This window comes from Bactrocera tryoni, chromosome 3 (assembly GCF_016617805.1).
Source record: "Bactrocera tryoni isolate S06 chromosome 3, CSIRO_BtryS06_freeze2, whole genome shotgun sequence".
Classification (NCBI taxonomy): Eukaryota; Metazoa; Arthropoda; class Insecta; order Diptera; family Tephritidae; genus Bactrocera; species Bactrocera tryoni.
Window position 1 is genome coordinate 33,932,536 of NC_052501.1, and position 14,752 is coordinate 33,947,287.

Consider the following 14,752-nt stretch of genomic DNA (forward strand, 5'->3'; position numbering starts at 1 on the left):
TAGTTGGCTAATACATTCAAGGATCTAAAGATTCAACACTTTGATTGGCCTCGAAACTCGCCCGATTTAAACCGTTAAGTTGCTAAACAGCAAATATCAAATGGAAGTCAATTGATAAAATTTTAGATCTAGTTTTATATGGTACCGTTATAAAGAAATCAATTGATATCCTAGTGAATCCCATGCCTTCAAGAATTACGACAGTTATTGAGCTAAAGAAGGAACGACTCGTTATTAGAGAACTTATTTTGAAGTCTATATTTCTACCGTTAGTGGTGAAAATGATTTAGTCGCCTTAAATGAACTTCACATTGTATTCTTTTTATTAATCTATACTTTTGGGACTCTTTAAATGATCAAGATGGCGAGACGAGTTGAAATCCGGATCTCTGTCTGCCCGCCCGTCCGTCTGCCTACTGCCGTCTGTAACTTGAGATCGTATTGAATGAGTGGTACATGTGTTCCTTTGCAAAAAAAGGAGAACTAGTTCATAGAAGGACGTAATTCGACAACTTCCACGCCCACAAAACGCCATTAGACGAAAACTTATAAAAAGTCATAACTGAGCACTAAATTAAGGTATAGAACTGTACTTTAAGACAGAGAATCGCAGTAATAGGGGTAGCTGTGGTCTAAAAATTAACTAAAAGTGAGCGTGGCCTACTCGTCAAATAGGTTTAATGTAGATATATATCTCCTAAACCACTAAAGCTCCAACAACCAAATTCACCTAGAGAAAATATTATGATAACTCCGACCACTCCCCTTATATCGGTTCCGTTATAAAGTACTAAAAGATAAATCAATAACTAAATGCGTTAGAAACATACAATTTTCCCCCCAGATCATAAGAGAGGGCTTTAAAGGAGCCGAGGTCAAACTTGGGCGATGGGCGTAGCACCGCCAAGTTTGGTGTAGTATAACATTCTTCTTAGATTCCTATATTAATGTATTAAAATGAGTAGGCTACAACCACGCCTACTTCCAATATAACACAATTTTAAATTTTAATTGATTCTTTCACTGTCTAAATAAAGAAGAAATTAATATAACAGCATAAAATTTTGCACGAATAGTGCCTTTTAATTGTGCTACCTTATAACCAAAAATGTCCTAACTTTTTACCGAAAATATCAGCCAATGTGTGAGATATATGTACATATGTGGCCTGGTCTACGAAAAAGGAGCTAACGTGCGAAAACTAGTTTTCTGGGGAACACCGTTATCTCGTTATTTCTCCGTTCACCGTTATTTTTCGTTATCTCATTAATTTTGACACCTAAGCCCCCTTTCCGTAGACCAGGTCACATATGTATATTGAAATTCAGAGAGAAAATTTTAGTTTTTTCTTCATGGATGCCATTGGGGCGATAAATCTCGCAAGCAACAAAATACTTTTACTTAAATAAATTCACAATTACAGCTAAAGGCTTAACCAATACTTATATAGTAAGAATTTGGAGGCTCTGTGTTTTTCATTACTCTATAAAAATTTCGAAAAAATCGCCGTCACACGGGATAACTCCTTAATATTATCTAAGCTTGTAAAACGAGGTCTCTTTGAGGTTCTTTTTTGTTTCTAAAACAGTAAAAAGTCACACGGAGCCATGTCTGGCGATTTTGGAGACTGGGACATCGATACATCATAGTGTGTTGACTAAATACGGATTGACAAAAAAACATGTTACACTCAATTGCTCTTCGAGATGGTGTTGATCCTTGTTAATTGTGACAAAGTGGTATGCATAAATATGATGTCTATCTAGAAAATCATCTTAAAGAATATCGACTGTCTTCCATACCTCCTTTAGTTTTTCAAGCGCAATATCGTAAGTCAATAGATTCGGAAAAAGACTTGAGTATTGGCATTCAACGCCTGTACCTGATATGTAAGTAAAGTTCTGAAATATATTAATGAAATCCGGAGAAAATCTTTTCCTCATAATAGTGTGCCCTTATTCTAAAAAAGGGTAAAATCGGGTCAAAACTCTTTTAGCTCTCATATACCTCATTTAAAATTTTCGACCTTCAGGTTGACTTTATCTATACTAATATTATAATGAGGAAAGATTTCATTGAATGTTTGCTTGCATTGAATCCGAAACTGCTTGAACGATTTGAAAAATTCTTTTACTGTTGGGAGTCTACACTATCTGTGGAAAGCTAGGGATCCATACTAAAACTCTAATAATGTAAAACAAGGTGTAAAAAAATTATCAAAAAACTTTCTTAAATCGAAAACTATTGATTATAGAACAAAAAAATTTGAAAGTACAAAATGTTTACGTCCTTGATGTTTAGCGCATTGAACTAGAATTTTGTACGAGAAAATTTGATTACAATATCACATGTATTTTTTTATTATATAATATAAACAATTATATTAAAATATGTGCAGAATAAATTCCATAGGTCGTTGAACTTATCTTTCGTCCTTTGACATTCGATTCAGCATTCGCCGTAGTTGTTCTTCATTGCCATATTTTTCAGCGTCCGCACGAATCGCCGCATGATAAATCCCCGCTTCCGCTGATTTAGCATCTAATTTTTGGCGATTAAAAGTGAAGGAGTGACTGAAGAAATAATAAGTGCTATGTTATATATAATTGGTGGATTTATCATGAATGATGGATCTACATATGTTCTTACTTTACGGAAACAAATCCAAATATTGCCCCAGCAATTCCTAAAACTGCAAGAGCAATGGCTACTTTCAAATTAGATACTCGCTCTAAACCTTTCACCCCATAGTAAGGCCCGGGATTTGGGTCGAAGTTTGGTTTTATTTCCCATGGCCTAAAACGAATTCACTGGTTCTAGAGATGTACCATTTGGATATGTATACATACCTATGTATTTCAGCGGAGTGCATATTTTTTACAGCTCCGGACCTCGATCTTTGACCAGGCCGTAGCACACCTGCGTCCCATAATCGTTGGTCATATGCTGAACGTGATTTGGGTTTGCTGAGAATTTGATAAGCTTCCGAAATCTTTACAAATTGCGCTGTTTGTTTAGGATCTGGGGTGATCCCTTTGACATCGGGGTGAAACTGGAAGATATTTATATACATTATTATTTTAGAGATATATTGTATATTTTAGACGTACCTTTTTTGAAAGTTGTACAAAAGCATTTCGTATTTCTTGGTTACTACAATTTTTCTGCACTTTAAGTATGTCATAATAAGTTTCCCCATTTTGCACACTACTGTGCCGAATTCTATGTGTAAGAAAAATAATTTGAATCTGTTGCAGAAGTACTAAGTATATCTAATTCATCTTACGCAGTTTGTATACGCCTCCAATACGGGCTTTTATTACAGATAATATTTTGCATTTTATAATAAATAATTTCAAACTACTTGAAATTTTATAAAATTTTAAAGAAATTTAAAAATAACACATCCGTAACAAAATACAAAATTAAAAATAAAAAGGCAATCAGCTGTTACAGCAAACAGCCTGCTTTGCAAAAAATGTAAACAGTATATGCAGTGATGCCAGAAACACAAAATTTCAGCAATGCTTTAACATAAAGTACCTTTCTACCAATCTTGAATTGACATAGTTAGCTCTGAAACAATATACCGGGTTTTCCAATAGGGATGATATGATTTCTATATTTATGCATTAGAATCATCTTCTCCGATTACGATAACTTTCATCTGAGTGGTGCGGTAAATAAACGAAACTTTCGATTCCAGTGCGAAGAAAATCCACATTATTTATGAACAGCCATTACGTTTACCTAAATTGACAGTTTGATATGGTTTTTGGTCTGATGGAATCATCACTCCGTTGGAAGAAGCTAATTGCCAAGAACGCGGCGGAAAAATTAAACGCATGTTTTTAGATTTCGAATGTATTGAGAAATTAGATCTCTTAACAAAGATATATCAACATCGAGCAAAAAACGTTAAAATAAAAAAATAATAACATAAAATCAAGAACAATATTTTTTGTTGGTTCAATTACGTCAAGGTTGTCGTAACCTGATTTATGCATCACACTTTTTAACGAGAAATAATCAGTAAATCTGTTCCATTCTAATAATTTAGAATTTTTTTTTGTTGAACCGAGAGCTTAGACCATTTATCTTATGTGATTGACTGTGTTAAAAGCTTTTGACTAGTCAAACGCTTCTAGGATTAGCCTCTTACAGGTAACGATGGGAGAAAGGGAGTGATGTTCGACTGGAGATTGTTGCGGGGGCAGACATATATATGGAGTGTTGCTTTGCAAATTATTTTTTCAACTGCCTCTAAAGTACAGAACATAGCAAGAGATGGATGAATCAGAGAAGAATAAGGAATTAAAAGGCATATGAAGGCTAGGAAAAGCCATGAGGTGAGGTTAGACTCTGTCCGAGACTACATCAACAAATACCACGAAGTTTTGAACATGGTTCAATTTTAGAAGGTTGTGTCGATACTGAGCGTGCTTCCTCTTACGAAAAAAGTGTTTGTATTCATAATGTCAAAGTAAGTTTTTTGTTTTTACATTTTGATGATTTAGTGTTATTTACAATCTCTTCGTACACAGTTAACACTCGAAAACCATATTCATTGGTTGAAACCTTTGGAATAAATTTTTCAATAAAAAAAACAACACAGTTGATTTTGACATTATCAATTTCTTTTGACAAATTCTTGTGTTTGATCAATCGACACAACCTTATATAATTCAATCATGGTTTTGAATAATGAAATAGTTTTTTTTGACAAATTCTTTGTGATAAATCTATAAACAAATTTAACAATAATGTTCGTAAATCTTAGACTTGTTTCCTATGTTAATATGTACATACTAATGCTAAGTGAAACATTCAGTAAAAAAATGTTGTAAAATTATTCATTCAAAAAAATAGTATTTTCTTACAAATTTAAAAACAAACAAAAATTGAATATCAAACAATTTTTATTTATTCAAATACTTACAGCAGAGCAACTTTTCGAATAGTAATGATCGGGTAATATTCATACGAACGGTTACAAACCGGATATTCGAATCATCGGTTTTCAAGATATTCGAATAATTTTAAGAGTACTAGTACACACATAAAATAAACAAATAATCAGTATGTTGAGCCGAGTCGATTTAATTATGTCCGTCTGTCTGTCCGTCTGTATATATACGAACTAGTCCCTCAATTTTTAAGATATCGTTTTGAAATTTTACAAATGTCATTTTCTCTTCCGATATCGGGCCACTATAACATATAGCTACCATACAAACTGAACAATCGGAATAAAGTTCTTGTATGGAAAGCTTTCACATTTCACGATATATCTTCACGAAATTTGGTGTGAGTTATTGTTCATAGAAATAATGTAATATCGGAAGAAATTGTTCAGATCGAATTACTATAGCATATAGCTTCCATACAAACTGAATACATAGTTACTGAAAGAAATGCACCTGTGAAAGGTATATTAGCTTCGGTGCAGCCGAAGTTAACGTGTTTTCTTGTTCATTATAAAATTTGCATTTTTTCTTTGTCAAAATGTTTTTATCTTCACTTAAAGCGAGCGAAATAAAAAATAAAAACGGAAGGTTAAAATTACTTATTGCGTATATGTACATTATTTACTTAGTTTATTCTGATTAAAAAATAAACTTTATTTACATATTTGAAAATTTTTTTTATAAAACTCATACTAATGTTTTTCTTATCATATCTCACTCTATCCCCTTCTCTTCCTTTTTATAGAGTTCCGACGGAAAATCATTGGTAATTCATTATTTCTCTAAAAGTAAGTTAAGTCAATTATACGAAATGGCAGTGATTTCCTTGATTCATGTGATTTTCTTTAATTCCTCATAAGCAATTAAGGCCCCTATTACCGTTTTCAAACCAACTGTATGATGCAGAAGCATGGACTATGACAACATCTGAGAAGTCGACGTTAAGAGTTTTCGAGTAAAAGGTTCTGCGGAAGATTTATGGTCTTTTGCGCATTGGCCGCGGTGAATACCGCAGTCGATGGAACGATGAGCTGTAGGAAATATAGGACGACATTGACATAGTTCAACGAATTATTTACGAATTATTACCATAAAATTGAAAGTGTATTTTGGGGAACAACCGAACTATGCAAGTGACAACAATTGAAGGTTTCCGTACCTATTTGGAAATGAAAACCAACCAACCAAACACTGTGTTTACTTCTCTAAATGTATTAGAAAATTATATTGTAGAAGAAAAGCGGAAAATGTACTTCAAACCAAAATAACTGACTACTACAAATGAAAAATGTTAAAAGGAACAAAATTGATTTTTTTTTATATAGCGAATTTTCTTTACAGCGAAGTAAATATCCAGTCCCTTGGAAATCGTTATAGGGAGTTTCGACTGTATATCAAAACTTATTTCTTTTTTTATAATTATTCACCTTTTTGTGAGCAATAACTAAATTAAAGTGCTTTCATATTCTTTTAAAAATTTTCAGCTTATTAATTATTTGTCAAATCTTAATCCTTACAAGCAAATTGTAATTGAAAATCATAATGCGAAAAAAAGATTTGGGTTCAATTTAAGTCGAATGTTTCTCTTATTCGAATCAGAATTTAGATTCATTCGAGTCCATGACAGTTGAAAGTTGGTTCCAAAGCAGAACAGAACCGATGATTTCCATTTGGATTCGGGTTCTTGTCTAGTCAATGTAAGTCAAACCGGCGCCATTCTTCTCAATTATTTTGTAGATTTTATTTTGTTGGCACATTTACTATTAGAAGAAACACTGGGATCACAAGCAAACAAATTATTTAGACAAAAGCAAAATTAACGGCACTTTGAAATATTTACTCTTTTTTATTTTACGCGTACTGTGTATGTTCGTATTAATTTGTATTTGCATATATTATAATTTATAGCTTTTATATATGTATACATTAGAGCACAAATTATGAATTTTGAATATTCACGGCACAACATGCGGTGATGACTATTTTAATTGTGACAATATGTTGAATTACATGCAAACACATGAATATTATTGTGTAAAAGGTCCAAATATGTATATAAACATACAATTTTTGTTTTGTGTTGCACAATTTTTAATCTCGATGTCAAATACCAATAACTAAAATATATAATTTCTAAATAGTGGAAAGTAAAATGTGGCAAAAATTGATTTTTCTTCATATCTGTAAAGCTAATTTTAACATTTATTCCGATTTAAAAACTGAAATTTTTTCGTGTAATTTCTATGCATAGGCTTAAACTATTCCCCTTATGATGTAATACAGCTAGATCAAGTATTATATTCCTTTACCATAAGAATCAAATGATTAGACGATGTACATGACTTGGGTTTATTGACTGTTGACGTTTTACCGTGGTATTGCCATCCACTGTCACCACGTTAACAACATGACTACTTGGCTGGTGATGCGATTGCAAATGGGTATGATGGTGGCTAATGTCCCCAACAGTACTGGTGTTACTACTGCTTGGATGAAGTAGTGACGTTGTGGCTTTGACTCGTCTATGTAAAATGCGTTTACCCTAATAAAAAATTAATTAGTATACAGCAAGTAAAATCATAATACAAGAGTATACCTGTCGTGTTTTGTTTGATTTGGATTCTTCTATTAGACTATTTGGCACTTGAAATAACGCTTCTCCACGCGTTATCAGCATATTGGTAAGACGGCAGCACTGTGCAGCCATTTTCACTTGTTCCTCAATACTATTTTTGTCCGTTGGGTGTATGTAACGTGGCGGGAAAAAGGATGGTGCAATTATTGTTGCAACATTGTGCATATTCATTTTATTGTAATCTTTTTGTTCAATAATGTTGTTCAGAAAACGTATCAGAGTCCGCAATGTGTTTCGATTTTCATGTGGTAGCATCTGAACGACAATCGCCAGAGCTTTTGCTTGATCTGCTATTGGCAAAGCATGGCATTGATAGAAAAGTTGAATTAGTTCATTCGTGAGCAGTGGTTGAGGAAGCTCCCGTAGCCAACGCTTGAGTAGGGCACTTAGATCATGCACACTAGTTGAACTCAATAGTTGCGTGAACTTTTTCGGCTTCTGATAGAAAGTCGACTCTAGCTCATTGTAAAGGATTTCAGTCTAAATTTAAAATTATTAAATCAAATTGCATATAATATTCATCGGGAAAAGAAAATTACCTTTTGCTTGTGCCCGGCAACGCGCAGAATACCTTCCTCTTTAGCACCCCGCTTATTTAGTTCCTCTAGAAGGCCTTCTAAAAACAATGGCACCAACGTGGAGTCTCTACCTGTTATTTGCTGATCACGCCGTATAAGAGCATTTAAAGAAACGCCAAAGAGGTGACCCTCTTCTTTTCGACGTCTTTTAAATGGTTTCCGCTTATCAAGCGAAACATGATTTCGATCGAATAATGCCGCTAATTCTAACCAGAAAACAGCTTGAAGACGTTTCAAATCTGTTTCGTTAATGGTATCTATGTCTGTACAAAACTCCAATGAAGCGTCACTATTATCCACAACATCCTAAATAAAAAATAAATATTGGAGAAAATCAAATTATATGCTTTTCCTAAATTAAATAGCATTAATCTAGTTCAGCCACTTACCACTCCATCTTGACTAGAAGTCTCACGGAACATATTTTCAAAACTAATACCGTCCCTAGAAGATGGCGAGTTCTGTACACTTTGTGGGGGGGTCTCCAAGTGTATTTTTTGCGGAGTGCTCTCCGAAGAAGAAGAGCTCGACAGGCGCGCAGTATTAGATAGACATTCGTCACTCGATTCTCCTGAAGCGTTGGTATCACTGTTTGAATATTGTATAAGTTGACCGTGTACACGACTATAATGGAAAAGTTTCGTTTTTTAATTGGTGAATAAAAAGCTTCGAAATATACAAACCCCACTGAGCAGGATGGATCCGAACCAGAACGATTTCGTGGGATATGGATGGTGCCAATACGAGAAAAACCTAACAGCTCAATGCCCTCTGCAGCAAACATTGGAATATCACAGCGAACGTGTGAACCTCGAAAAATGTCTTGCGAACCTTTAAGTGGAGCACTTGGCGTCCGACGGAGTCGCTGTTTTTGATTTTTGCCCAATTGTAATGTCTGATGGCCGTTTCCTGAGTCTGCAACTGAGCCATGATCGAAAATGCTCACAAAGCTTGGTCTGCATAAAGAAATTAAAGATGACAACATTTTTTTTATTAAATTTATTAAAAATGTATGTATTTAATTTATACACATACGTATGTATGCTTGATTAATTTCGACATTCAAGACGTGTATTTTCTGTTTATTTAGAAATTACTTACATCGATGTGTTTCCCCAAACTTCGTCTCCGTGGATAGAGTCTAAGGAGTCAGGAGTAGCACTGCGAGATCGTGTTCCTGTACTGGATTCCTACAATTTATATTACTATTTTAGCAAAGAAATATACAATTGTAACATGTCTTTTGCTTACATCAAAATCTCGAAAGACATCCCTAATATCAGGTTTGCGTTTTTGGCGATTTTTCGTCCGACCTCTTACTGTGTGGTTCAGCGCCCGAACGCGCTGTTTTATTGCTTCGGCGTGAGGCATAGATAGTGAAGCTAATATCGGTTCCAATTCCGAAGTTCGTAACTCGAGACCCTTTATATTAAATATAAAACATTCGTTGCGTTATCAAATACTTATAATTTTACATATACCACTATATAAATAATGGCTTCCTCACATAAATATTTCCCGCAACCATTAAAAAGTAGTAGGAGACAATGTAAAATAATTTCTGTACAAATTTTTGTGGCAAGTGTTTTAAATAATTGGACGTAATATTTCGTAAACAAATTTAATTTAATCAATTGACCATAACTGATATGTGGATGGTATCAACGAAAGTCGATAAAAGATGTTTGAACAAGTTGCAAGCAGAGTTGTATTCTCGTACAGAAAAGAAACCTGCAGTAATAAGCTGATGACTATAAAATTATTACATTCCCTTCAATTCAATTACAACTAAAATTTAATGATGATAAATATAAATTATTAATACAAAAAATTGCGATTGTAGCTACTTATATCATAAGCAGCAAAATCGTCCCAAGTAGCAAAAATTGTCTTTAATTTACCGTGCGATTCTGTACTGTCAGTTAGTACAGTCTCAAGTCTCTAAATTTGAGTTTTTAATAGCGGGATTCTGTAACCAGTCTCTAGTTCCTATTTGAGACATTTTGAGGTAAAGTCTCAATTTGTGACTAGTTAGTAACTAACTACTCACTAAACAGTCTCTAGCATTAGTCTCAAACTATTGCCTCAAATTTGAGACCTGATAGTTAGCAGGTCACAAACTAAAAAGAACTCTTGTCGCCATTTTGAATATACTGAATAGAGATCATCACAGATATTAATCGATTATAGTTATTTTCTATTTTTAAGCAATTCAAACACGAAAAGGTTAAAAATAAATCAATTTTACATAAATTTCGTTAATATTATAAAACAAAGTCAACATATATTTTTATTTTTATTGATAATTATGTTTTTTGGCTATGTTATAGAAAATTTAATATTTGTTATCGACATATTTATTTTCATTCAAGTTTAAAAACATCTCTGAATAATGAAATGTAATAGATTTTGTGACTGTCACTTACAGAATAGCAAAATCGTCTGAAGTCTCAAAAATTGTAATAAAGCCAAAAAAAAAAAATTATTTGCGAATAAAGGCAAAAACGTTTTTGTTGGCATAAGAATCCAAAGGATTGTACTTGAAGTTTAAATTTGAATATGTTTGTATAAATAAATTTCATTGGAAAAAATAACGAACTCAGGGCTGCTTTCTCAATGTATGGTTACCAGCGTTTCTATCCGCTTAATAGCTTGTACTTAATAAACATCAACAAATTGTTGGACCGGCCAATGCACATCGTTAATGGAGATGTCCGCTTAATAGAGCTTTCATTGTATTTTTTATTTATGAATTGTTTTTACTATCCTATCTTCTAAGTTGGTTCGAACTGAACACAACGTGCTAAATTTTGCTAAAATCTGTTCAGTAGTTTAGGAGTCCATCGCGGACAAACAACGTGACTCGTAACATTTTATATATAAACATATTGTTTTTTATACCTTGAAGTTTTCTTGTTTTTTTTTTTACATTTTCATTGCAAATAAACTTATTTGGAGAATTTATTTAAATGGAGTTTTTACCTGCTCAAATGGTTTTATGAGCTGTGGAAAACCAGCGGCTACCAGCCATTCAGCTTCCAATTCACCCTCTATAAAAAATAGTAAAATAATTAAATTTTGTAATAAGTTTAAAAAACATAACTCACCTTCATAATGCGCCTCAGGTTCATTATGTGGCGAATTCGTCTGATACTCATTAAGAAATTCGCTGTAATCTTGATCGGATGTGTTGTCTAAAGATGTGTTGCTACTTGTCATTTTAACATGTTGACTTTTATTTATATTTGGAAAATATGGCATATTGTTGCTTTGATCACTTTAGCGAAGAAATTAGAAGTTTAGAAAATTATTGCACAGTGTTGGGCCTATCAATATTCCTGTGCCGTTTTATTTCTATTTACAGTGCAAGACACGTACAGTCTACTCCATATTGACAATGCTGTGTTCGATTTGGGTGCCGTTTGACGTTTAAGTAAACTGCTGCTAAAAGAAAAGAGTAAAATCTTCATTTAATCAAAATATTTATGTTTTAAGCACTATATATGTACATATCTATTTACATATATAACTATTTAGTACATACATTTATACATATTACAATTATACATATGTACATACGCAAGTACAGCAAGGTGTTTCTGATATAATAGCGTTTAAATGCTGAATATTTTTAATAATGCAAAGTAATATGTATGTAGTTATGAACGTATGCCACAACAACAGCAGTAATACTTTTCCAATACCAATCGGAAACTAACATGTTGCATGCGTATGTATGCATTCCAATATGCACATTTGCTGTCAACTAAAGCTACTCGACGAAAAAAATCTCTGTGGAGCGCAAAGTGTGTCTATAGGTTACACTTCCGTTTGCGACTAGAAATATCTACATACATACATACATATGTATGTGTGTACATACATATATTCATATGTGCGACTCATAATTATTTTACAACTAATTAATAATAATTATAAATAACTCATTACAAAATCGTTTTATTATTTGAATTTGTGTTTAGTGTTAGTCTGTCTTTTTAGGACTAGTCGAAAGATAGTACTTATAACCTAAAAAGATTTTCTTGGTGACTTAACTTTACGCTAGGGTGACAGACTTTTCAAACACTGATGTATGTACATACATATATGTATGTACATATGTATAGTATAGTGTATAGTGTATAGTGAATATACATACATACATGCATATGTATAAGGAATTATAGCGGCTTGATTTACAAACCTGAAAAGTCGCGTTTGCCAGATATGTTCTACGGATCATTCTAAATTTTGCCTAGGAAACTATGAGTCTAAAACCGGTTTTGAGGCAGCGATGTTTAATGCGAAGTGCTTTAGGGATCATAGAAATGATCAAAGAAATGTTCGTCAGTTTCTGAGATATCCGGATGAAATTTTATGCAAACATAGGTGCATTTCGATATTATATTGATTATTTGTCGGAATCGACAAGATCAGGCAATTAAATATTTTATATATTTGCTATACAACTGTTTATTCAGATTTTTTAAACTTAGTCTTAAAAGTCATGGGCTTAAAACCAGTTTTAGAACCATGGTCTCTTAGGCAAAGTTGTTTAGAATAATCCGTAAAACATTTTCCGCATACACGATTTTATAGAAAATAAATTTACCCGCTCTAATGTACACACAAACTATATACAAACATACCGACGTAGTGGATGCGTACTAATGCGCAATTGCGCCGTCGTAATGGTTAATTAGCGCTCTCCTACACTAAGTACATATATATGTATGTATATAAAGGGTTGTCAAAAAGGTCTTGCGGTATTTTTATTGAATTTTTTTTTTATTGAAATTGAAATAAATTTTTGATGACTCATGCCCAGCTCTTGACCGATGCTACGGCTGCTAATATGCCGGTCTCTTTCGACCAATTCAGCGATTTTATCGCAATTTTCGACGACATGCCTTCCGGAGCGTGGCGCATCTTCGACCACCTCTACACCAGAACGAACGTTTTCGTTGCGAAACCATCGTTGTGCGGAGGAAATGGAAACTGTATCGGGTCCATAAACTGCACAAATTTTATTGGCGGCTTGAGATGCATTTTTGCCTTTATCGTTGTAGTACTCTAAAATATGCAGTATTTTCTCTTTATTGTGCTCCATGTTTGCGGGGCTATAACTCACGAACGACTTAAAAGAAACGACAATCAATCAAACACGTGTTAGCGCGTGAAATGAGCTTTCCAAAAAGGTATAGCATGACCCGATGCGACGAATAAAACTAGAACTACGCGCTTTCAGCGCCAACTAGCGAAAATACCGCAAGACTTTTTTGACAACCTAATATATACATATGTATGTATGTAGGTATGTAAATAATTATAAGGAGTATGTGCATATGTATATGTTATGTATACTGACACGTCCTGAATGAAATTCCTATAGGAAATCGATTTATTGAAGAATTTTATCCTAAGTAATATTCATTTTATAAGTTGTTCTCGTTGAGAATGGATAAAATTCATGGCATAGGCATTGTTGGTTCATAGTATGGGCAGTTATGCAGAGTTAAATGTGCATATGAATTGTGTATGTATGTATGGTGGATATTTATGTAAATGTTGTCGGAATAATTAAACGAACATTGATGAATTATAACACAAATGTAACTATTACAACAAATTTTGTTGATTTGGCCATGGAAACCGCATCGCATTCGTAAAACTTTCAAAATTAGCCAAGGCAAAGATGTGGTAGCTCAAATAAAAAGAGAAAAAAAAATCCCAAAAGCTGCAATTTGTTTCGATTTTGGTTTTAATGTGGCGCTAATTTCAGTTCATATGCTTCGCCCTATGCAATTGTCACTTTTTTACTCAGTAATCGGATTTAATTTAAAAAATCAATTAAAACATGTATTTATTTTATGGGTAAATAAAAGGTTACGAAATTATGTTACCTGCTTGCTGTACATACATACATACATGCATAGACCTACATATGTACATACATATGTATGTACATATGTCAGTATTTTTGGTCAGATTTGCAATTCATGCGATTCATGCAACTGCGTTGCTCTGCATTGTTCGCCGTTGTCGAATGTTGAATTGCATTTTCTACATTTGTAAAAGAGCATTACATACATACATATGTGCATATATGGTACATAATACATCGCATACATATGTACATATGTAGGCATCAAATGGAAGTTTCAATACAGATTTTAGAAATTAGAAATTAATATACTTATGTACATACATACTTATGTATCTTTTTCCAGGGATAGATAGTAAAAGGTTGCCTAATGAAAGCATAAACTTAAAAAAAATAAAAAAAGTTTGGTTTAAAAGTAAGTTTAGTAATTAGTATTCCATCTTTGTTCTGATTTACTGCACGAAGACGTGTTGGCATAACTCGAACCAATAGACGCTTCATCTCTAAGAAAAATGATGGCAATTTTTTTGGCTGCTTTTTGGTATTTTGGAATCAAAAATTGACCACAAATGCTCGATTGTATTTAGATCCAGTGACTGAGCTGGCAAGTTCAGTTTTTCTTCAAAAAAAGCGAGTAGCCAGGCGAGATGTGTATTATCTTATTGGGAGACAAACGGCGCCAAATTCA

At 33.3% G+C, this 14,752-nt stretch overlaps 2 protein-coding genes across 7 annotated transcripts in view; both read right to left on the minus strand.

Moving 5' to 3' along the window:
* Window positions 1-2,333: 2,333 nt before the first annotated feature.
* LOC120771377 (dnaJ-like protein 60) lies at window positions 2,334-3,403 on the minus strand. Of its 2 annotated transcripts, none has more exons than XM_040099338.1 (5): window positions 3,287-3,403; window positions 3,111-3,222; window positions 2,850-3,052; window positions 2,650-2,796; window positions 2,334-2,591 (listed from the first exon to the last, which is right to left on the minus strand). In XM_040099338.1, exons 1-5 carry the CDS (start codon window positions 3,337-3,339, stop codon window positions 2,423-2,425), a joined length of 684 nt encoding a protein of 227 aa, XP_039955272.1. In that variant the 5' UTR covers window positions 3,340-3,403; the 3' UTR covers window positions 2,334-2,422. The 2 variants fall into 2 exon arrangements, with proteins under 2 accessions (XP_039955272.1, XP_039955274.1); XM_040099340.1 differs by having other exon boundaries at window positions 2,335-2,573.
* Window positions 3,404-6,793: 3,390 nt separating this feature from the next.
* Window positions 6,794-14,752, minus strand: part of LOC120771125 (rho GTPase-activating protein conundrum) — a 34,953-nt gene continuing 26,994 nt past the window's right edge. For 2 of the 5 annotated variants that reach the window (XM_040098977.1, XM_040098979.1), the window contains exons 2-10: window positions 11,288-11,621; window positions 11,163-11,230; window positions 9,432-9,602; window positions 9,282-9,370; window positions 8,864-9,136; window positions 8,570-8,804; window positions 8,142-8,486; window positions 7,564-8,082; window positions 6,794-7,509 (exon numbers count right to left, since the gene is read on the minus strand). In XM_040098977.1, coding sequence (XP_039954911.1) covers window positions 7,285-7,509; window positions 7,564-8,082; window positions 8,142-8,486; window positions 8,570-8,804; window positions 8,864-9,136; window positions 9,282-9,370; window positions 9,432-9,602; window positions 11,163-11,230; window positions 11,288-11,441 — 2,079 coding nt within the window. In that variant the 5' untranslated portion in view covers window positions 11,442-11,621 and the 3' untranslated portion in view covers window positions 6,794-7,284. Of the gene's footprint in view, window positions 7,510-7,563; window positions 8,083-8,141; window positions 8,487-8,569; window positions 8,805-8,863; window positions 9,137-9,281; window positions 9,371-9,431; window positions 9,603-9,687; window positions 9,885-11,162; window positions 11,231-11,287; window positions 11,625-14,752 lie in introns of those variants that run through there. The other 3 variants (XM_040098978.1, XM_040098980.1, XM_040098981.1) reach the window with 2 other exon arrangements.